Source organism: Thermobia domestica, chromosome 14 (assembly GCF_964235325.1).
Source record: "Thermobia domestica chromosome 14, izTheDome1.hap1.1, whole genome shotgun sequence".
Taxonomy (NCBI): domain Eukaryota; kingdom Metazoa; phylum Arthropoda; class Insecta; order Zygentoma; family Lepismatidae; genus Thermobia; species Thermobia domestica.
In genome coordinates this window covers 6,773,726-6,798,864 of record NC_137467.1, presented here as the reverse complement: position 1 = coordinate 6,798,864, position 25,139 = coordinate 6,773,726, and the positions used below count along the sequence as shown (strand labels likewise).

General features: G+C 37.5%; 1 protein-coding gene across 4 annotated transcripts in view; it reads right to left on the bottom strand.

Annotated features, from left to right (window-relative positions):
• Positions 1–25,139, bottom strand: part of LOC145669488 (guanine nucleotide exchange factor for Rab-3A-like) — a 260,862-nt gene that overhangs the window by 83,200 nt on the left and 152,523 nt on the right. For 3 of the 4 annotated variants that reach the window (XM_081737662.1, XM_081737663.1, XM_081737665.1), the window contains one exon: positions 16,196–16,969. In XM_081737662.1, coding sequence (XP_081593788.1) covers positions 16,196–16,933 — 738 coding nt within the window. In that variant the 5' untranslated portion in view covers positions 16,934–16,969. Of the gene's footprint in view, positions 1–16,195; positions 16,970–21,196; positions 21,330–25,139 lie in introns of those variants that run through there. The other variant, XM_081737664.1, reaches the window with a different exon arrangement.

Genomic DNA, 25,139 nt, shown 5'->3' with positions numbered 1-25,139 from the left:
CCATACTTTGCGAGCTTAAGAGGTATCCAAGTGCATAAGAATGTTAATAAATAAATATTTGTGTAAAATAAAATAACAACATGATTAATAATCCAAAAGTGAAACCTTTTTACGCTTTTAACAACGGCAATAAGAACCACGGTCCAAAGTACAAATTTAGATGCAACCTATGGAAGAAACAAAATGTGTTGTGTATGAGTAACAGAAGCAAAATTAGAAATGAGGTGATAATGTATCTTAGCTTTTAAAAGAAACACGCAAATTCTTCCACGAGTTAGCACTTTTTGATATGTTGTTGTACCCTACAGTATGTGAGGAATAAAATCTGAGTCAGATCTTCCTGTGGTGACTCATTTGCACATTAACCACTACAGTGAAGCAAACTTTCAGATAAGCACACTACAAATAGAAATATATTGTTCTTGGAAATAAATAAAATATGCTTGGCAATGGGTACACGTGTTACTTTTGCAGCATAAGAAGAGAGTCAACTATATCTATGAAAACTTCAAACCTATTCTTAAAAAGGTTTATGCACAACATTATCGAACAGAATAAGCCTGGGGTGCCGCAATAGCTCAGTGGTAGAGCATTCACCTCTGGTGCATGGGATCATTGGTTCGATCCCAGATCGCGCCAAGTAAGCTTTGCAGTGGACAAACACCGTGTGCATGGGTTTTCTCGGGATTCTCCCGTTTCCTCTCACTTCATTCATTCCACCATTTCATCCATTCTCATATTCACCGTCTCCTTTAGCCTAGCCGGCATAAACGTGGGACGTAAAACTTTTCAATTCATTTTCAGAATAAGCCTATATTACAAGAGTAAAACATGTCTCTTGACGGAATCGAACGAGACTCGTATAAAATTCAGTTCAAGATATGTTTCCGCTTAATAAAGGTATACGTATGATCCATAAATAATAATAATAATAATAATAATAATAATAATAATAATAATAATAATAATAATAATAATAATAATAATGTACAATACATCCATATAATGAGCATACTGAGAAAATAAAATGTTGTACGTACCTTATCTAATTACAGTATTCATTTCTGCTATAAATTAATACACGCAAAATTTACCATGAATAGAAAAAATACATTGTTCATACGATTTTTTTAATATAAAAGAAAAATCAAGGCGAAGTTTCTATACACGTTTACTGCTTAGCTCCTCGACTTTCTACAAACAATTTGGATCGAAAAACTACGCTAAATAAATTATATTGTCATTTCACCGTAAGGCAATTTTCTTGTAGTATCTTTAAATTTTGACACAATCTTGATAGGTCTTTAGCTTACACTCTTCGTCGAACTCAATGACTTTATGTCTTTGAACCAATTACAAAACGAATTACTGGCATTAGTAAATAACACTATGAAGTTTGCATTTTGTTCAAAGAATCGTGCGGTATCTAGGACCTCGCATGCTAAAACGGACCTGGTAGATAGACTTAAAGATTAAATGTATAAGGTAACAAAAGAACAAAATCCTTTTTCTAGACACTGTAGTGTACATACCTAACCTCTCATAGAATACCTAAAACTTTTCTAAATGCTGCATTCCGGAACTTGAAATTTTCGACTAAAGACTTATTTTGATTTTCGTTGTCCGCCTAACACAGTTTCCGTTTAATGAAGGGGACACTTTTATCACCACTAAATTCAAGGGAACGTGGAATATTTCCGCTTAAGATAAGTTTCCGTTTAATATGAAGTCCGTTTAAAACAATTTTCACTGTACTAAAATACACAAATGATCTAATTTGGACTTTAGTATGTTAAACCTGTATTATAAGTAGAGACCGGATGTTTAGGCACTGAAAACCTGTAAAATAGGCAGGCAAATAGGCACTAAAATGTAACTCGAAATAATGAAGATAAATACTCAATACCATTAAAAAATAGATTCAAGTCATAGATAATGTTCAAAGAATATAGAAACATAGATGTTTGTTAATATCTTCTTTTATTGTATATAGAAAAACGAAGCTTGTTATGCATTTCATATATACTGGGTGAACCTGAAAGATGTGCACATACTTTGGGAGCTAATTCATGACATCAAAAGAAGACAAAAAGTCCTGTTGCATGTTGTCGAATTCTGCGTCGTGTACGAGTGACAGGGGGGCCAACTTGGAATCCAAAATCGAATCCTGACAATTTTAATGAGACATAAAGGTGTTCACATACTTCGGGAGGTGATTCGTGACATCCAAGAAAACATTTTGTCTTCTTTTGATATTACTAATCACCTCCCGAAGTATGTGCACATCTTTGAAGTTCACCTTGTATATATATATCGTAACGTACCAAGTGCTTGTGTTTACAAACACTTAATATGTGTGTATTATTTATGTTATATAAATTATATATTTTCCCAATGAAGGCTTATTTTGAAGAAAATGCATAGAATAGGCAATATTAGGCACTAAACGTCAAAATAGGCAAAATAGGCAAAATAAAATTGGCTTAAATCGAAAGTATAAACCCCCATATAAACTTTAAAACGTTATTTTTGATAATTTCTTTAAGAATAAAGAATATGCATTTTGCCTAACATCCGGTCTCTAATTATAAGATACTAGAATACCCAAAAGTCTAACTGGGACTTACGAATATGCTAAACCTGATGTATTACAAGCAGTTGTTCTTTCAGAAAAAGTGTTCTGGGGGGGGGGGGGACACACGTAGTATTCCGGGGGGGGCACTGCTGGTACTATTTTATTTATTATCATATTATAGACGTATTATTTTGGTCTCGTCCGGGGAGGGCACTCTCAGAGCTCCGGGGGACAGTGCCCCCCAAAAAACATGTATGGAAGAAACACTAATTACAAGACACAAATAGTCTTATCTGAACTTAAAGAGGAGGAACATGGTGACTCAATGATAGAGTGCTTACTTCTGGTGCGTGGGGTCCCTGGTTCGATTCCCGAACAAATAAGTTTTTGTTGGACAATATCGTGTCCGTGGGTTTTCTCAATTCTTCCATCATCATTCACTTGCCCTAATCATCCATCTCTCTTAGCCGAACAGACATAATCGTGGGTCGTAAAATTGAAAGATTTCATTTTATTTTGGAGTTGAGAATATTAAATTTATATCAAATCTATATTACAAGATACCAAAAGGTCTAACTGGGACTTCAAACTATATTAAACCTATTTTACATGCTGCTAAATACACAAACCGCCTTATACAGAGTCGTTTTGACGTATGATTAGCGTCATACTAAAGGCTTGACTACTGCATGAAACATATGTTAATCGAACTCTTTAGTATGGCACTAATCACGCGTCACAGCGACTCTGCATAAAGCCCAAAAGGTCTAATCGAGACTTATAAGTATTTAAACCTGTATGAGAAGATACCAAAATTCACTAAGGTCTAACTTAGGAGTACATAAAGTGATGAATATGGATTTAAACAGCCCATTCGGGACAACATGAGCTTCGTTACGGCTAACCTGATTGCGAAAGATATGGATTTGTTTGTTGGTGGTAGTATATCGGATCCCATGTAAAGTTGTAAATCCAAGTGTTATATTGCTTTACATAACAACAATGACGTGATCGCTGGCAGACTTCAAAACTAATGTTAAAACAGTATAAGAAGTCATTAGATCGTCAAATGCAGAAATCACTACTTATTTATTTATTTATTTATTTATTTATGACTTCTTTTACGTGGCGAAGTTAAGGCTCTGCAGCCTTCTCCGAGCACTTAACCACGTGCATACATTAGATATATTAAAAAAAATACCAATATATAGAAAATATTAACAATTACAAAAGAAGAGTACTGAACTACATAAAAAAACGAATATACTACTTAAGTAAAAAATGGTTAAGCACTTCAAAAACAAAAATTGAAAAATAATATACAATAGAGGAAACAAAAATAACATGGAGAAAACTAAAATTGCATATTGCATATAGCGGTACTAGAAGTATGAACATATAAGAGATTGAAATGTAATGAAATCTTTAAATTATGCCGGCTAGGCTAAAGGAGAAGGTGATGATGAGAAATGAATGAAAATAGTGGAATGAAACGACAGAATCCCGAGAAAACCCACGCACACGGTTTTTGTCCACTACAAAGTCTACTTAGCAAGAGCTGGGATCGAACCAAGGATACCATGCACCAGAGGTTACTTAGAGATTGTTCATTCGAACATATACCAATGCAATGTTACCTTAGTATATAAATTAGATATCTTCCAATGTCTCAAACAGCAACTCAATATTGACAGGCTATTATATCCTTTGGTGCTGCAGACTACAAGCAAGACATTCGATATTCGTGTATTAATGTTACAATGAATAAGTGCGGTCAAAAGGTTTTGAGAATGGTCTAACTGCAGGTTGCTAAACCTAACATGAAGTTAGATTTTTTTATTTTAGGTTTTGCACATGGTGTAGGCTCCAATTTAGCATAAACGTAATTTATAGTTTCGATCTGCCTTAAAGCTCCCGCAATCGATGACTGAAACATGTTTATATAACAGCAGTATTCAATGGTAAGATACTTCAACCGTTACGATACACTAACGCCAAAGAAACACAGCACACAACGTAGCTCTGTCTCTCATACTTCGGTTACTGTTACCAGGGGGCGTAGCTGATGCATGTGATGTGCAGCAAAACTGCATCGCTAATCGTTCCTTGTTCTTCCACGCTCCTCACACACTGTAAATTCAGGCTGCAGCATTGCATGGTCTAACTAACAGATTACATTACGGAAACTCCCCATACACTACCGTTTTCGCAGATGCCAACAAGATTTTCGTAAACATTTTGTGATTACGCTCGTCAACTTACGGTAGTGTATGTCCTGCATAAAGTAATAGATTGGCGACTGTAAGATCTGTCTGTCACTAGTTCCGATCTCGGTTAGGGCATGGGCGTTGCGCATTGTCCTTTTATGAATCTTTTCATTATCACTGTTCTTCTTGCATCGTCTCTTTTAGGGTAAAGGATAAATTCGTTAAAAGTAGGACTTAAAAATACAATACAAAATATCGGGTCGATCGGATCACTCCTTCTTTCTTGGTATTGAAATTACAATGCCCAGTGTATAAAGAAAAATCTTAAGGCACTAGGTTTGTAATAAGAATATTAATAGGAGTTACATACGTAGTATAAGACCTAATAGTGATTTTTTTGGCGTTAAACCCAGGAATAGTTTAATCCAGTGTTTCTCAAAGTGTGGGTCGCGACTCATTGATGGGTCGCGAGCCGTTTTTAGGTGGGTCGCAAGAAGTTTTTTTTTTCTTTTAATTATGAAAATTTTATTTTGATATAGAAACATATAAACTACTATTCAGAAAATGAAGATTGGAAGTGTTTGTTAATGAGATGAAGAGTAGGGCCTAAAGTGATTACTCAGAGCCCTGCCCTGTTGTACAGTCATGGGGTAGAGCATTGGTTGGGAGTATTGTTAACTCCATGTTACCTTTCTATAGAAACACTTTAGCCCTTTCTGTGCATGCCCACAATTTCATATGATACAGTTATTCAGAAAGAAATTTACATTACACTTACTCGATCGTCACTGACTGATATTTTCGTACCAAAAGGGAAACTATGTTCATAAATTTACATTACAGTTTAGTTTGAAAGTGAGATATTTACGATAGACATGAAAGAAACCAACTAAATTTTGATTTATTAAAATTTAAGCATCGAACTCTTACTTTGTAACATTCGTGGTCGCTCGGGGTGTTCATAACATCCCCAATTAAATTACATGTTAATCACTCATACGAACTGTTATTGAACGAACTGGAATTAGAGATATGATTTACAAAATCTAATTGCTTTGAAATATACCATTACGTAGAATGTGAATGTGTATTTGAATAAAAGTAGATGGGCCACAAAATACTTTTTATTATTTAATGTGGGTCGCGGTAACAAGTTTGAGAACCACTGGTTTAATCTATAGAGATTGCTTCTGCATAATATATATATATATATATATATATATATATATATATATATATATATATATATATATATATATATATATATATATATATATATATATTCTACTGGCAAAATAAAATAAAGCTGGCCTGACAACACTGGTGATGAAGTCATTTCAAAGAATTTAGAATAATGAATAACCATAAACCCGCCTAACCATGCGAATAAATAGCTTCCAAGAATTAAATGAATTTCCGACAAAAACTTATAGAAATATTCTGTTAACCATTCCGTACCTATGTCTACCAATCTCCATAGTGCCAGAAACAGATCTTGGGGCTGCTTTCTAAAAGCTCACGCTGAATTTTGTTATTTTCACTTTGTCACGTACACTAGACTACTTTTTTCTTTTAATGACAACAGTGCAAAGTAGCGCTAATACTCGAAAGCAGAGTTGCCAGATACACAAGAATTATTGTACTGTACATAGAAAGAGTTTTTGGGCTTTACATGAAGTAAGACCGTGAAAGTTGTCTTTAACGTCTGGTTACCCGAATATATATTAACGTTCCACGATTATGTTTTCTAGGCAACAGGAGACGAATGATTGGTGAAAGAAAATGAGTAAGAAAGAATTGATTAAATAATATGAGAGGAAACGGGAGAACTCTGAGAAAACACAGACACGATGCTCACAGACATATGAAAACACAGACATATGCAAAACTGATATAGTCTGGAATCGAACCAGGGACCTTCTTGTACCTGAGGTCAGTGCTCCTACCACTGAGTCACCGGCACCCCGCGTAAATACATACTTCAGAAACTACATTGAAAATGGAGGTTGGTGCCTGAAGCAAAATTTACATTAACATATTATCGTCCGGACTGAAGAATTCTACTAATTGAGCCCTCCCCCCCCAAGCCTATTTCAGTACTAGAATATCCTGAAAAATTTCCATTGACGTGCCATGAAATTCAAATAATTATGAGTAAAAATATGGATTTTTTTTTTCTGCAGATGCATGCATGAATTAAAATCTTCATCATAAGTATTCTGAAATTATTGGCAAGCCACTTGCCGCAACTGAGAAGCTTTCATCGTCTTCACGTACGATTTTTCTGTTTTAATATCGTCCATTAATTAAAGGCTCTTTCACACGCTCCCTCTTTTTCCTGCCACCATACCCTCTACCACGTCCCTCATGATACAATTCCATCTTAGCCAATGTCCTAACCAGGTTTCTCTTCCTCTTCTTAATAGAATTTAAAATTGTTCTTTTTTTTCCTTACCATTTCTAACACTCTGATTCGTTTTTTGTTCGACCTAACTAATTGCCTCCATTCTTTTCCAGACCTTGCGCGGTGGCTCAGTGGTAGAGCGTTCACCTCCGGTGCTTGGGGTCCCTGGTTCGATCCCAGCTCACGCCGTGTGGACTTTGTGATGGACAAACACCGTGCTCGTGGATTTTCTCGGGGTTCTCCCGTTTCCTCCCACTTTCTTCATTCCACCATTTCACTCATTTCTCATCATCACCGTCTCCTTTAGCCTAACCGGCATAACCGTGGGACGTAAAACTTAAAAGTTTCATTTCATTTTGTTTTCCACACCAACATTTCGAAATCTTCCAGTCGTTTTTTCATCATTTTTGCGTAACGTTCATGTTTTCTGACCCGTACTGTACAATACTCCACACGAAGCCTTTTATGAGTTTATATAGGGTGATTTATATACGAGGCTGGTTTAATATAATCTGGCTACCAACGTCATCTGTGAATATAATCATAAAGTTTGCTTTCTATGCATAAATAACCTGTGGTAGATTATCAAGGCATTCTGACACTACTTTTTTGCTTAACTGTTGATTAAACGGACACATTTCCAAATATTTTTTTTTTCAGTTGAACATTCCACGATTATGCTCTTTAGGCTAAGGGAAATGTCCGTCCATCACAACCTTACTTGGGCGGAGATCAAACCAGGGACCCCATGCAGAGGAGGTAAGTGCTCTACCATGTGCCACCGTGCCCCAGAAGTGTCTCGAGTAACAATGAAAAATTGATAAAATTGGAATTAATGGTGTGATTCAATTCTTTTCTCTGGAAGATAAAACAATGAACAAAATTCATGACAATGTTTTACCTACATTGCATGACTCTTGTTCTTCCACTGAAACTATCAGACTTCGGCTAAATCAATTTAAGTATGACATAATAAGTATGAAAGATCCATCGCATTCTGGAGCCCCTAAATCAGCTCTCACACTCGAAATTATCGATAAAGTCCACGATCTTTTTCAGCCGACAAGCGAGTGAATGTGCTGGACTTAGCAGAGGCCGTAAGAATCCAACTGACTGGGTTCACTTCATTTTGCATAATGAATTAGACATGAAAAATACACTTTGTGGAAAATGAGTGCCGCGTTTGCTCACTCTTGATTCCGGAAACTCCCGCGATGCTGAGCAAAAATTGCTCTAGCTGCGATTTGAACTGCTTTTGCATCCTGTTAGTTCATCAGATCTAGCACCTTCGGACTACTATTTATCCTGTAACTCAAAACTTTTCTGGCAGGACGAAAATTGGAGTCAAGTGTCATATTAGAAGTAAATGAGTATTTTGAAAACCTCGAAGAAACTTATTTCCGCGGAAAAAAATCGCGAAACTGGAAAAAGGTTGGGGCAAGACCGTTGGACTTTGAGGGGACTATGTCGAATGATAAATTAAAAAAAAAAAAAAAAAACTTTTACATCAAATCAAGTTACTTATCAAATGAACCTCGTATCACAGCTTCTGATTTGTGCTTATCTAATGTTAAAACCGGAAGAGGTGAAATTTACCACTTCCGGTTTAAATAGAAGAATAAGGGATAGGTATTTCTATTTTTAAGGCACTTTTTTCGACTCCCGGTGGGGTCACTCGGTCGAAAAAGTGTAAAACGCTTTTTCAGGCCAGCCATCCTGAATGAAGCTTTTCTGGGTTTTTCTCATTCATACCAGGCAAATGCCGGTGTGGTACCTAACTTATAGGTCCCAGGCCGCTTCCTTCCTTCCCCAATCCTTTCTTCCTTCCTTCTCTCCGGATAGTATGATCGCCGAGAGACGTCATCCCTCAAACGTGACGGGCTAAATGGCCTTAGATGCCGAAAGCCCTTCACCGTTTTTCTCTAAGGGACGGAGACAGACCTATCCTATAAAACTTCTCATAGTGATTAAGTCTAATCACGAGAAATATGGAAGTTTTGAAATGAATATTCGATTATGCATGTTTGGCCAGGCTGCATCACAGAGAAAGAAGAATAGAAAATCAAATCACGAGAAATATTGAGATTTTGAAATGGGTATTCCATTGTGTGCGTCTGGCAACGCTGCTTCAAAGGGAAAGAAGAAGAAGAAGAAGTCTAAGCCCTTGCTTTTATCCTATATTATGGCTCTCCTCCGCCTTTTAAGTCTTCAAGGATTTTACTTGGTCATGCATTCGAGATTAAATTCCATCTTATCTTCTGTTGTCGACTGCCAGGAATGAACGAAATCACTTCCTCGTGTTTTTAACATTGTTTACGTTTTGTCAACGCAAATTTATATCCACCCCCGGCAACTGTTGTCGGTTCAGTACATTGTGTAGCGAAGCTGGTTGCGTTTATCTTATCTTGGATTAGGGAGTATAGTTTCTTAATATCTCTGTTCTTCTATTTTAAAAAAAATGTATATACATAGTATGTGGATACGTCACTTACACGACGGAAATATATTTTAATTTGTTTCAAAAGCTTTTATCGTTGCGGAAGTGTTTTCAAGTTATTTATAGAATTTTTAACATAAAAGAAAGCTTACAAAAGCGGAAATGTCTTCTTTTTTATTCACAAATCAGTACAAAATGTATATATAAATGCTTCTTGGTGTATATATATTATATTTGAATCTATTTCAGTGATAAAATGAAATGAAATCTTGGCATATTTTTTGGAACTGGGGGAGGGGGCAGAATATTTTACTTAAATTTTGTGCTTTCTTGCTATAATTTCTGTATTTTTTGATGGTTTAGGTAGGTTAGGTTAGGTTATGTTATTACTTACACTTATATACAATCAACTCATTTCTCCTGTAAACATAGTGATTTTATCTGATTTTGCCCCCCCCCCCAGTTCCAAAATTATCCCGAAATCTTTCAGTTTAAAGTTCCACGTTTATACCCTTTAGGCTAAGGGAGACGGATGATTAAGGGAAGTAAAGGATAATGAAAGAATTAGTGGAATTAGGTTGTGGGAGGAAAACGAGTGTTCCGAAAAAACACAGTCACAATATTGTGACACCACAAACTTACATGGCAGGGGATCAAATCAAGGACCCCACGTACAGTGGGTCAGCGGTAAAGAGCTTACCTCTGGTGCATGGGACCCCTGGTTCGATCCCAGCTCGCGCCAAGCGAACTTTGTGGTGGACAAACACCCTGTTCGTGGGTTTTCTCGGGATACTTCCTTTTCCTCCCCCTTTCTCATTCCACCAATTTTTCTATCATCACTCACGTGCTTTAATCTTCGTCTCCCTTAGCCTAAATGGCATAACCGTGAGACGTTAAACTGAAATATTTCATTTCCAAAGATGACTTTCTTTTTTTAGTCACATTTTACCATTTTAGGGAATAAATACATGCATATTTTCAAAATTTTTACATCATAGGAATCCGAGTAGTAATTATAAGGATTTCGCTCCCTCACAAATATCGTAAGCAACATTGTATAACATTCCAGGCAGTGGCGTAGCACACTTTTGCGCCCCCCCCGTAAAGTATAGAGTAGGGGCCCTAGTTGTAAAGCCGACAGAAGTAAGGTTGAAGTTCTACTTCTTTAAATCTTTATTCATCGCAAGACTTCGGGGCCCTCTATATGTCGGGGCCCCCCGCACTGCGGGGGTTGCGGGGGCAGCTGCTACGCCACTGATTCCAGGCTATTGTGGTGACGTTAAAATGTTTCCCTGTTATACTGAGGATTCTACCAGAATTCGCAAATTGGTTCAATCAAAAGACAAATCATTCATTTTGTTGTTGCAATGTACTTAATACCTACATTTTTTGGGTAGTCACGCATTAAAAAAAAAAAAAAAAAAGGTTTTCTTGCGTTCTAGTTCCTTTTCAACTGAAAAAAAAAAAAAAAAGACGGGGGAATAGTTTGACTGAAATATGTAAACAAAATATTCTTCCGTCCAATACCCGACATTGAATGGAAGCTAAACAAGTCCACGGCAAACATTTTTCTTTTTCTTATCAGTCAGTGTCGGACATTGAATGTCCTTTCCATCACCTTGCGAAACACGGAAATTACATTATTTAGCTAACATTACTTTGACCTTTCACAAAATGTAAGCACTGTATTAATATATATATTTCAAACAATAGAAAAATATAAAGATTACATAAGCAACTATGTTCATTATAGAAAATTAACGTCTTTTGCTGAAAATCGAAATAATTAGTATTGTTTAGATGTAATTATAAAGAATGTTCATATTAACAAGGAATTTGAACATTATTTGCTTTTATTTCTTTATACTAGTTGAAATCGTGCTTAAGATGGACTTTAGAAGTCCCCATGTTCAGAATACACATACGAGATTTACGTGGGTCGTTCAATATATAATTTTCTTTAAGCTGTAAAATATTTACTTTTTAAGGTATATTTGTAAACCATGCATACATATGTAGCTAGGTCCTTCTTCACCTCTCCACATAAATAATTCTATAAGATTTTAGTTTAAAAAATTAAGATGAATAATTTAATAAGCTTTTAGTTTTTTTAAAAAAGAAAAAGACAGGTAATATTTTATAAGCTTTTAATTAATAAAATTAACATGATATTTGTTAAGCTTTTAGTTTTGAACTAAACGGAGAATAAACACGAGGATAGAAATTGACAATGAAAAATTAATGATGGAACTTAATTTTATTTAGTTTTTTTTTAAAGAAATATTAGAATAAGCATGAGTGTGATAGCATACGTACACTACGTGGAGATTAACTTGGTTTCTGGTAAACTAAACCCATTAGAATGCTAGATATTACTAAGTCTAGGTTTAAATATAGCATTTTACCTCGAATTAAATATATTTTAAGATTAATAAATATTTAAAATAAGTCTGTCGAGTAGAAAGTCATTTAGTTTTTATTTTAGCGTTGTATTGCACGGATACATTATTTCCTAGTAGCAGAGATAGCTTGCATACCGCTTGCTGTAAGCTTGCACTGCAAGTCGGCCAAGCTTGCATCCAGCTTGATTGGAAAACGTGCAAGCATGCCGCAAGCTAAATTCCAGTAACGAAGCTACATGGGGCAATCTTGCATTCACAGTTCCATTCAAGCTTTTTACAAGTCAAGTCAAAAACCAATGAACGGCCAGTGATCCTATGGTGCTATGCGAAGGGTCTACAGCATCGCTTGCAAGTACAACAAAAGGCAGATTGTATGAAAGCATCCGTCTCAAGTGCAAGCGTAGAAAGCTTAAAAGCCAAGCACGCGCCTACTGGGCGAAAGTTTTCTTGCCACTCGGGTTATTTTGCATCCTAAGCATTATACTAACCAGCTAGTCTCAACAGTACTACGGGTAGTAGATCGAGCAAGGATGACATTCTTAATTACTTGTATAAAAATATATGGAGAACCGATTTTTGATTTTCTATAATTTGGGATCAACTGGATGAATCACGTCCTTCAACGAATTCAGCTCCTAACGTTTGACCTTGTATATATAGTCTGGTCAAATTTGATGATGATCCATCAAGTAGTTCTCGATATTTTGAATCCGGACGGACACACAGATAGAGTATATATATAAAGGAGCTTTTGGCCAACAAAACTCTTTAAGTAATTAGCATAATTTTATAAGTTTTAGTTTAAAATAAATAACATTTAAAATTAACAACCTTTTATTTAAAAAAAAACATTAACATGTAATGATTTTATAAGCTTTTAGTTTTAGAAAATATAAACATAAAATAATTTTATAAGATTTTAATTTTAAAATATCGAAATAGTTTCACGAGCTTTTAATGTTTAAAAAATAGTAAACATGAAATTATGGTACAAAGTTTTAGTTCATAAAAATAACATCATAAATATATTGATTTCACGTCGTCATTTTTATTGGTTTCATTGTATTTGTTGTTACTTTGTAACATGTATATATACTGAAAATACGCTGTTAAATATACAGGGTGTCTCAAAGTCTCCTGACATAGGGTAACTCTGTTATTATCAGAGTTACAACAAAATGTAAGAGGGAAAACCGTCTCCAAATATGACGTTTTCAATCTAAAGTGAAGATTTTTTTTTTTAATCGAACGAGCCGTTTGGGCTGTACGCTCCTTAAGCGCCCAATGTTAAACAAAAATAAAACGTTGCCATTTACCTGGACCCACAACATAACTGAATGAAGTTACTGTGTATTATGCTAACGTGTCGATGGCCATCCCCCATTTCAAACAGTAACTTCATTTACTTATGTTGTGGGTCCAGGTAAATAGCAACATTTCATTTTCATTTAAGATTGGGCACATAAAGAATGTACAGCCCAAACGGCTCGTCCGATTAAAAAAAAAAAAAACCCTTCACTTTAGTTGAAAACATCATATTTAGAGACGGTTTCTTCTCTTACATTTTGTTGCAACTAAGATAATAACAGAATTACTCTATGTCAGAGGACTTTTGAGACACCGTGTATATACTGTTATTGTGTACTGTTTTAATGTTATTCATTTTGGGTTGGGACTTATTCTAAACAGCAGACTATTTTAAATAACAAAATTTGAAGTCGAACTTATTTTAAAGCATTTTATATTAAAGTGACAAAAGAAAATGTCTTTTTATAATTGTTGATAGCCTATTAACCTGATAGTTTATTCACTAAGTGGAGGTGAAAAGATCATATTTTATAACAGAAAGCAACCGAGATAAAAACTTTTATATATAACGTAGATGGTTCTTTCTTTGTTTCAAAGTCGGCCTTTCTTTTAATTATTACTAATAGAATGTCCGTTCTTCAGACGGGGACAACATGTTTCATTTTTGACATAAAGGTCACCAATTAGCTTAGGGACCTCAAAAACTATGAATTGGACACTAGTATCGGTCATTTCCAGTTATTTTTATATGTCACCATCCCTCCCCTTAGAAGTACTGATGGGGGCTGAATTTGGATTTAAACGATATCGGAAGTGTCACTATTCATCTCAGCTGACTCGACAACTACGGATTCGACACTAATATCAGTCATTTTCGATCATATTTACATGTCTTCTCCCACCATTACGTTGCACCATCAAAGTGAAATGATAAAAACCATCCCAAGCCTGAATATGTCATCCAGGGGGCGATCTCCCCCCCCCCCAGAAGAGGAAACTTACTTATTTTATATATATATAAATAAAACCCATCCCAAAGTTTGGAGCCCTTAAAAGTAGCAGTATGACAACCCACCGCCCCCCAGAAGTCAGTTCTGGATCCGCCCCTGACGTCATCTCATGTTGAAAATTTGATCGAGATCTATCACGTGGCTCAAGAGTTATTAAGTTACAAACAGTTACTTTCATTTTTCTTTATATAGAAGATTATAGGCTACGAAACCTTAGACAATTCTTGTATAATACTGGACAGTGATAAAATAATTTGAAGGTTTTCTTGCTTTTAAGCTTTTGATTTATTTACGTATCATCTTTATTGAAAAGTTTTTGATCAAGTATAGAATTAGTGTTTTCAATTTTAGTTGTTTCCAGCGCAGGTAAAAGACTTAAATCTACTTTTAGGGTAAGTTGTGGCTTATCCTCGCGATCATTTTCGCTGGAATTGTACGAAAAACTAATGGTGCAGTTAATAGAAGCGAGAATACAGATCCATAGGGTACTGAAGCAGAAGAGGTTTGAGAATTATTGCCTTAAAATATTGACAGTGGCGGCTCTAGAGGGAAGTCAGATCGGTAAAAAAAAATATATCGCTTGAAGTTAAAGGAAGAAACTTTCAAAAATCTGTACATAAAAATAAGTACATTAGATAATCTTTCTTCTCTTAACTCGTAGCGTTAAAGTTCTGACCGATGTGATTCGTCTCAAAAGTCGCTACTGCTTCTTGATGATTCAAAATAACAGTTTAAGGCATTGCTTCTCAACCTGTGGTACGCGAGACGTTGCTAGGGGGTAAAATAATTTCACAATTTTGATTAATCTACATAACATCTTCACTTGTAGAATTTTGAGCAAGTATAGCGTACATAACGACTTATGATGGTATAGTTCGTTTCTTCAACCGAAGTGCATAAAGAATGCCGCCTTCTACGTATGGTGGCTCGTGCCATAAATAAGTCATCGTCTGCTCATGCGGAAAGGAAACTTCCGGGGAAAAAAGCACCCCAGATGGGTTGCCACGTTAGAAGTACTTGTAGCTATCATAAAAAAAAAAATCTTGAAATCCTACCATATTTCACCGTGTACACATAGTCTTGAAAGAGTCATAAACCATTTTTTCCATCTTGCAAGGAGTTCAACCGTGTCCAACTTTCTGGGACGTCTTGCTTGCTACCTGGTATCGCCCTCCCGCTGACATAAAGGAAAAACCAGTTTCGCCGCTTCCGAAACAACGGATTCTTTTGGACAGGGAGGGGGAGTGCGCCAAAATACACGTTTTTAATGAGGAGGTTAATTGTTTGTCCACTAGATTGCAATGCTGCATGGGTGGTGATACCTTTCTTGCTTACAAGAAGTTGTAAAATCTAAACAGTAGATAGAAATATCGGGTAGCAAGGTATTTTTTTGTGACAGCTACAAGATTCATGTAAAGTGGAAACGTGGTCTTAATGGCCAACCAGAACGTTCATTTCAAACAATTGACAGTTGCTTGTCAACTCTACGTGGAGTCTTAGCTGCCACGGTTCCGATGATAAAAGAAGTTGGGAAAAGAGACTCCTGTATAACCATTGACCAGCATTACATATTAACCACTGCTGATACATACATAAGCAGAGATTCTTCACAAGTTATGTACATTATATATTAAACAAAAATTACAGATTTGCATTATTTCACTTTTTTAAAAAAATACATGTTCCCAAAGGCCAGCTTTCTTGGTCTTACATTCCGAGATATCTATTTCATATTAGCCATAGTATTGGGAAGTAAGAACAGACACAATGGGTGTTAAGACGTTGTAATCCCGCAAATGTTAAGAGGGATGAGAACCCCTAACTTAATGACTAAGTGAAGAAGTGAACATACCTGGAAGAGACTGGCAGTCAGTTCCTCGAGTTCCGCTTCCACCTCTTCTCGGATACGACTGAGTCGGCTAACCTCTTCGTCCCTGAGACGCAGTTCTTGGTGGGCCTTCTTCAGTTCCTCCTGCAGCCGCGAAAACGCCAACTCTTTCACTTCGGCCACTGTTCTGCCAGGGTCCCAGCTGCTGGGCAAAGTCTCTGCGTTCGACAGTGAACTTATGGAAGACAAGGGTGTTGACTCAGCGTCAGAACCAATCACCCCATCTCGACTATTAACCGGTTTTACTGGAGGACATGAGTTAGCGCGAATGGCCACAGGACTACAACAATTACCGCTCGTGACCTCATGAATGCCATGAGGTCCACCGGACACTCCGTTTACCGAAGACGGAGCTGCAACACTTTTATGGTCGCCATTTTGTATGGCCGTGTTCTCATGAAGAGAACCATTCGTGGTAATTATTGAGGAAGATTTCACTTCATCGTCCACTACGTCACCATTGTTGATGTGATGATTGTTGGTAATTGGTTGCTTTACCATACCGTTATGTTGCACTGTAACATGGCTGCCATTCACGTGATTATTGTGGCTATGGTGGTTGGGGGAATGTCCGTTCATGAAAACTGGTGTTGGATTTGTTGTTGATTCTTCAATGAAGCCATTTTGTTGTTTCAATGGAAGGTCGTTTTCCGACGATGCAGTCTTGAGCGACGCATCGCCGGAAATGTCCATCGCCTTCATGGCGACTACCCAATCAATGCATCTCCATTATGTAACCTGCAAAATAAGAAAAAGAAACGTTGTTTTAAAATTATATCAATACAAAAAGAAATACATGAAATTAATAGAATATATGAAGGGGGATCCAAGAGAAACCGAACTTTGGTTCTAAAAAAAATAATTTATTACATTTGTTTACAAAATTCTGTTCAAAATACTATCCATTACGTGCGAGGTACTTCTCCAATCTTCTTTTCCACTCTTTGAAGTCTCTGGAACTCTTCAATTTTGATATCACCCAGTGCCCCCTGCGAAGCTCTTTCTACCACCTCCACATCAAAATACTTCTCTTTTAGATTTTTATTTTTCATTCTCGGGAACAGAAAAAAAATTGCACGGGGCTAGGTCTGACGAATACACAGGGTGGGAACAATAGCCCACCCCCTAAGAGCCCAAATAGCGGTTCACAGACAAGGCTGTGTGTGCGGGGACGTTGCCATGGTGAAGGAATCAGTCACCTGATCGCCAGACTTCCGCACATCTTCCCGCAAATATAATAAAACTTCTGGTTAACAGTTGGCCAGAGCGAACAAATTCTCCATATACAATTCTACGAACATTTAAAAAAAAAATGATTATCGTCTTACATTAGACCTCACTTGTCTTGTTATTATTGATTTATTTTGTCGGGATGTTTATTTATTTATTTATTTATTTTTACATGACTTCACTGACTAGACCCTGGCTTGGTTTCGGCGTCATGTCCATAACCAACTCTCATCACCTGTACTGTCTTTGATCAAAGGGTTTGAGTCACTTTCAACCTGATTTCTGAAGTCCTGGCTCAAATTCAGACGATTTTTTAAAATCCTATATGAGTGGACGCTATATTAAACATCAAATACTGTTTCTGTCTTCTATGAAATAATACAAATCGTCCCAACAGAGGTTGAATGAACGTGGGATCGGTGACTTGAGTTTTACATAAGTACTACTTCGTTAGATTCAAATTACTCGATATGGTGTCCAAAATATCGAAGTGGAAACACTGATGTAGCTTGACTGGTTTGCACATAATCTCTGCCTGGTTGCCTGAGTAAACCGACTCACCAGATTTTCGCGGAATTCTGAAGGACCATGCTTTAGTCCAAGGGTCTTCAAACTAAGGCTCGCGGGGCGGCCCGCGAGCACCATCTGTATACTTCGATTAACCAAGCATAATTGACATTTTGCGTAGTTCCGCCGCTCCCGGAAAGATGGCGTTGGGGCTACATTATGTTAGTGTTATGAGTTAGCTAAGTCTTAGTCCTTGGGATTTAGTGGAGAAGTCAGTGTGGTCATTAGGCTAAAAAGTTTGGAGACTCCTGCTTTTGGCGAGGAAATGTGGGCTAGATTTGATATTTAATGAGAACCCATAGCACATTCGAAGCTACATTAAACTTCATTTGATCAACGTTGATTGATTCATTGCTTTGAGGTTAGTGTCTCTTTCAGCAGCGACCATATATGAGACGTGGACCTACTGATTAACGTGGAATCCGAATCACATGAGCTCCCACCTGGAATCAAACCCGGGTATCCCATGCCCAAGGCAGGTACGCTAACCGTTTAGCCAGAAGGGAGCTCACAATCAAGTTATAGGGCTATAGGCTACAAAGGAGATGGAAAAAAAAATACGGTTTAACTCGAGATCCGAATTAGATGTGCTATCTACAAATGATTGTACCCGGTACCAAACATGTTAAGTACGTATAATAAAGTCATATGAAATAGAGAAATAATAACAATATCTAACAAAGGTATACACGTCTTCAACGTAACACATCTAACACACACAATTAGACGCGACTCTCACAGAGCCAGTTCGGCTAGCCAGGGCCGTAACTTGTAGGGGGGGGGGGCTCTAGGGAAGTTCCTCGCCGTTCAAGGGGAGCCCACTTTAAGGCAAAATTTTCTTATTCCATATACGATACGAACATGAAATTATAAATGAAGCATCAAACAGGGTCACTACATTACATAAACAAAACAACACATAAAATATCAATAAAACAAAAATGAGTCGAGGGCTCATTTCAGTAAAAAAAAAAAAAGTCTACTATTAGGGGCCCTAGAAATAATATTTATTCGTATGGCTTTGAGATTTGTCAATTTTGTCCCCTTAATTAATTTGTCTTGTGTGAAACGGGCCCAGGGGCGGTCCCGCAGACCTTACCGTGCGGGAGGGCCCAGAAGCTCCGGGGACCCATAAAGAGTAAGAGAAAGATGAAAATAAGGGCCCAAGAATTAGCAAAACAACTTTTCTAGGGGATCCAAATACGCGTATTAATGCTTGCTCCCCTCCCCCCAGAAAAAATCTAAGTTACGGCGCTGCGGTTAGTGTACACTGTTACGATAAACTGACATGTCTTGCAATTAAAACTAAACTACCAATTATGTATTCTATTTACTAAACTCAATCAATACCAGGAATAGACTATGGCAATAATTAATTGTTATTATTATTAATCTGAATCCTGTTAATTGATACACTTCTATAATAGCCTTCACATGTTACTGGGCACAATATATTGCGTTCCGCCTAATCCGTCATTCATACAGAGTTTATCTGAACTTGGACTCCCTCACGAAATTCGAACGCCTCGTACTGGCATCTTAGTGAACTACCCTCACCCCTTTTTCTTCCATGTTAGGTCAAACACCTAAAACCGCTTTTTTTTTTTAAAAAAAAAAGTGTTCAATAAATTAAAATGAATAGTCTAAATACCGAAATTTATATCACTAACCTTCTAATCAAGGAATTCCATCACGTCAACACTTTATTATTATAATTATAATCCTACATGTTTTTCTTCCTAATTCTTTCCTTTCCTTCTAGGACAAATATTAGAAAACGGATACACGCGCTTAATTATTTGAAATGAAAAATCTAAATATTAAATTTCGTATCTCTAACCTTTTAAGAGATTTCGAGATATAGATATAATAATTACAACCTCCAACTCTCCGCTCGCACGCCGAATTTACAAAAATCCCTCCTTACCCTAACAGCACGAGATGTGCTAGGCATGTACCATTTAGGTGTCCCAGCTACTTTTTAGGTACCCGACACCTGGCACATATGACAGTCATGTGTTAAGTATGTACTTCAGCTACCTACAGTTTTAGGTACTGGTTACACCTAATTGATATTTGCAACTAATATGTACCACAAATATAGCATTTATATACCTGGCTCAGTTTCGCACTCTTACAGTCATTTGTTTTTTATGTCGTCACTTGTAACATATATCTGTTATGTTCTAGGTACATCCTTTAGGTACAGTACATACTGTTTCAGATACTCTAACAGCACAAGATGTGCTAGGCATTCGCCATTTAAGTGTTCTAAATTTATCTCCCACATTTGATGCATTTGTTGCTTCTTTTTCTAAGCAATTTGTACTAGAAGCAACAAACGCATCAACTTTATTAAATGGCAACTGTCGCCGATCATTTGAAAGTGAATATGGAAGAACCATGAATAAAGTAAATAGACACTCGTCATTTTGTTATAAAATTACATGGCGAGCAGATTTTATCTGCTCCCAATCGGTTATCGTCGAATATACGCAGAAGGAGCACTCTGATTCACCAAATTCAAAAGACCTCAACGATTTATCCCTCTACAAACGATATTCTCTTCATCGCCTCTGTGGCCAAGTTGGAAGAGCACACGGCTAGCAATCCAAAGGTTGGTGGTTCGCGCCCACCCTGGGGATTTTTTTCTTTACTTGTTTAAAGTGTTTTTTTAGACTCGCCTTAATGTAAACACATTACGCTTATAGGCGATTTAACATATTTTGGGGGGAGTAATTTTGTGATTCATTGACGCTTACGACATGGGGAACAAACCTAGAACATACTAGGCACATTCCCCAGGTACATGTCAGGCATGTGCCTAGGGGCGGATATAGACTGTGACTATCACTTGCCATCCATGTTATTTCTCTCTCCGAGTTACATAAGGCACATACTGGACACATTCCCATGTATCTGAAGGAACACGATAGGTATATGCCTGCTATGTAATTGCACTGTTCGGGTAGTGGTACTTTACGTCACTAATCCTATTGCTGTCCAAATTTGGGGCGTTGATCAGTCAATCAACAAGGACTTCTTACATGAGATGTTATAGAAACCTAACGTTTTGAGTAACAAAATCCTATTGAAATTTTCTGTGGAAAGCCCTACGGGTCAACTTGACCCATGTCATGTATTCTAGGGTAAACAGTATTGTCTTACCTTTTGCAATTCACCGCAGGGCCACGAAGACACACACACGCACATGCAAGAAGAAGAGTTGCTATGGGAAGGTATTTTCCTACTCGCACTGAAAGTAACGTGAACAGAAAACACTCGCAACACAAGAACTGCCTCCTACCTAGTCCCACCAGAATAGGCTTTTATGGCGTTGGGATGGACGTGGTTTTCTGTTGATGAAGAATGACGTATTTAAGTGCTTTTAAACATGACTGTGATTGCTTTTTCAAGACTTCATACAAAGTGAGGAATCAAAAAGGAAATAAAAAGTCATCCATTCGAGTAATAGCAGAAAAAGTTACGTCAATGTTATGTTCTACTGATAAAAGAAGGGGTTGGTGCTTGATGACGATAGAAAAAAAAATTCAAGGCTTGTTCTGGCATCACTGATATCCTCACATAAATGTCCAACCGACAAGGTTGTCAAATTTAAACTACTGCTCTGAATGTAGATATTTTTTAACGACCCAAGATAATAACTTCCGCATAATTAATAATGGGACAATGTTCTCTTTTTCAATTAAACCTTCCAATATGAGTTCATTCTTTGAGAATTTCTCATGGTTTTTTCTACTTCAAGATAACGTCATTTATTTACACGTATTCTGAAAAGAGCTGACGTTTGGATCTTTTAGTATATCTACATTCGAGCAAGAAATATGGAGATTTCTTATTTTTTATTTTTTTTTATGTAAGAAGGAGATCATGAAGGAGAACGGTAATGGCTAGAGCTTGAATTCACTTCAGTCAGTGGTGATTTTAAATTCTTCCTGGGGGAATATTCAATACACAAGGGAGGAGTTAAGTAGCACTATAAAAATACTGAATACTGACGTTAAGCACGATCGAATATATAGGGTGTCGTCACGCCCGTATTTATATATTGTGCGCCCCTGTGCTCTAAATAATTTGCCGCCCCAACAGGGCCGTGCTGTGGGGGGGCGAGCGGGGCGTAGGCCCCGGGCGCCGAAGTAAGGGGGCGAAAAATTCGGGGAAAAGGGGGAAAATTACTTGGAATATATATTTTCCACGGCACGGCCCTGCGCCTCACACAAAGTGTGTCGCCCCCGAAAACGACCAATATTAGAGTTGAATTCATAGTTTTTGGGGTCACTGAGATGAATAGTGACAGTTTTTATCCAATTCAACTTCAAGGTCATACTCCACTTCCTAGGGAGGGGGCGAGATTTTAAAAGTAATCGGAAACGACATATATTAGTGTTGAACTCATAGCTTTCGAGATCGCTGAGTTTAACGGTATCAGTTTTCATGACGTTCAAGTTCATCCTCACCCCTTGGGGTGGGGGTGGAAGAGAAAGGATGACTTTTCAAAAATAATTAGTTAAGCTAGCTAATTAGTAACCACTGTAATTAGAGTGAATTAAACACATTAACATGTTTTCTCGCGCTTGCGCGGGACTCTGCAGATTACTAGTTTTAAATATTACTTTATTGTGAATGTCAAAAAAGAATTCCAAAATTTTGCCGCCCCCTAAATTCTGCCGCCCTGTGCTCGAGTACAGAATAACACTTACCTAAATACGGGCCTGGGTATTCCATAAACAACGCAACTTTTGAAATCCCGCCGTTTCTGCTCTAGTAAGTTGGCAGCAGAGATGGCGTGGGTCAATGAAAATTTGACCCACGTCCTACTGACTCACCATCTACCGTGACCCACTCTGGCTCACGACCCACCACCCACTCGTGAGATACTCAATTTTTCGAAAAAATTCGGACACCACTACCCCTTAGGAAATATTTTACAATGAAGGCGATATGATAACACCCCAGTCGGGATTGGGAGCCAAACTATATATACACCAACTGTTATTTCATTTGGCTTTGACATTTAGCCGTGATGATCACGTACACACAGTTGCCTTCAATTTTTTTAAATACAATAATTAATATATTAGTGGTAACTCTTTTTTTTTTGAGTAGTCAGCTCAGGGGTGTCATTTAGGGGGGGGCAGGAAGGGGCATTTGCCCCTCCTGAGTTTGAGGTGTATATAGATTTTATCAATAGAATAGTAGTAAATCAATGAAAAACGCGAAATTTTACTTATATCAAGGGGTCTTGCCCCCCCCCCCAAGCAAAATCTGAAATGACGCTCCTGAGTCAGCTCCACAAAAAACGCACAGGCCAAACCAAGTAGTAAGTCATATTGCTATTATTGTAATTACAAATATCAACATCCAAAAGTGTCTGAAGTTCCTTTTTTACTTAGATATACTCATTTCAGGTAAGTAAATAGAAACAAATGAAAAAGGGAAGAAAAATGGAGGTCTTGAAAGCAAAACGTAGATAAATTCTCGTATTCAGATGTTATCTACAATGCACTGAACAGAGTGGGTCGGTGGGTCAGAGTGGGTTGCAGTGGGTCACATCCTGTTCACCCAGATGAAAATCATGTAACGTTCAGTGCTGCCAATTTAGTAGAACAAAAATGGCGGGCATTTCAAAATACCCCCCCCCCCCAGGTCTGAAATAATCACTTGGTGTATTTGGCAAGTGAACAAACTATCTCCACAAAATCAATCCTTAGCACTTTACGTCATTCTTTACCACATTATCTCCGGGTTTGATTCCCGGCGAGAGCTCATTTGGTTTTAATCCCGCGTTAAGCTATCGGTCCACGTCTCATATAGCCTTGGTCCTGGAAAGAATGCTAAACTCCATTCAATCAATCAATCAAACGACACGATCTCACCTCTAAGAAAGCTTGATTAGAGGACATAGCACCACCTCCCCCCAGGGGCGTCATTTAGGAGGGGAAGGAGGGGGCAATTATCCCCCCAAGAGTTTGAGGAATACATATATTTTAATCCATTGTCTAGTAATATACTAGTACAAAACGTAAGTCTTATGTCGGTGATGCTCTTGCCCCCTTAAGCGAAGTCTGAAATGACGCCCCTGTCTCCCCTCCCCCTCACAAAAAGTACGGGTGGACTTCCAGAAGATTACACAGTAGTAATTGCGTTACTATAGGAAAATTTGGACTTTGACCCCGACCTTTGTGACGTCATAGGTCAAAGGTCAATGACCTTGGCCCGGGGTCAATGACCTAGGGGTACCTAGGACCACCCCCTCTAAATTTTGGCAGGGGTACCTTGGCCCACCCCCTAAATTTTGGCAGGGGTACATAGGACCACCCCCCTTAAATTTTGGAAATTGCCAAATTTAAAAATTTGGTATGGTAGCCTAGGACCATAGTATGTACCTCTATCAGTATTGGGTGTCTATGTCGTTCCCTTTTATGGGTAAAAAATTGCCAAAAATTTAAATTTCGGGGATTTTTGACCTAATTTATCCCCTTGGATGAGGTGTTATTACCCTATATAGTTATATGGGCGTATACAGGGGTCCATTCCTTTTCATAAGACATGGGTATATTAATGCACCCCTTGAAAAATTTGGGAGGGGTACCATGGCCCACCCCTTAAATTTTGGAAATTGCAGGACCCTAATATGTATTATGATAAATTTGGGTGGTCCACCTCATTTCCTTCTAGGGGTACAAAATTGCCAAAAATATAAACGTAAGCAATACGTTATACCACGTGTTTGGTTTTTGGTCGATTTTATCCCCTTTGATGAGGTGTTATTATCCTATATAGTTATATGGTCATGTATAGGGGTCCATTCCCTTTCATAAGATATGGGTATATTTGTGCATCCCTTTAAAAATTTGGGAGGGGTACGTTGGCCCACCACCTTAAATTTTGGAAATTGCCCAATTTCAACATTTGGTATTATAGTACTGGACCCTAACATGTATTATGATAAATTTGGGTGGATTACCTCGTTCCCTTTTAGGAGTACAAAATTGCCAAAATTTTAGTACAACCACGTGTTTGGTATTTGGTACATTTTATCCCCCTTTGATGAGGTCCTATTACCTTATATGGTTATATGGTCATGTAT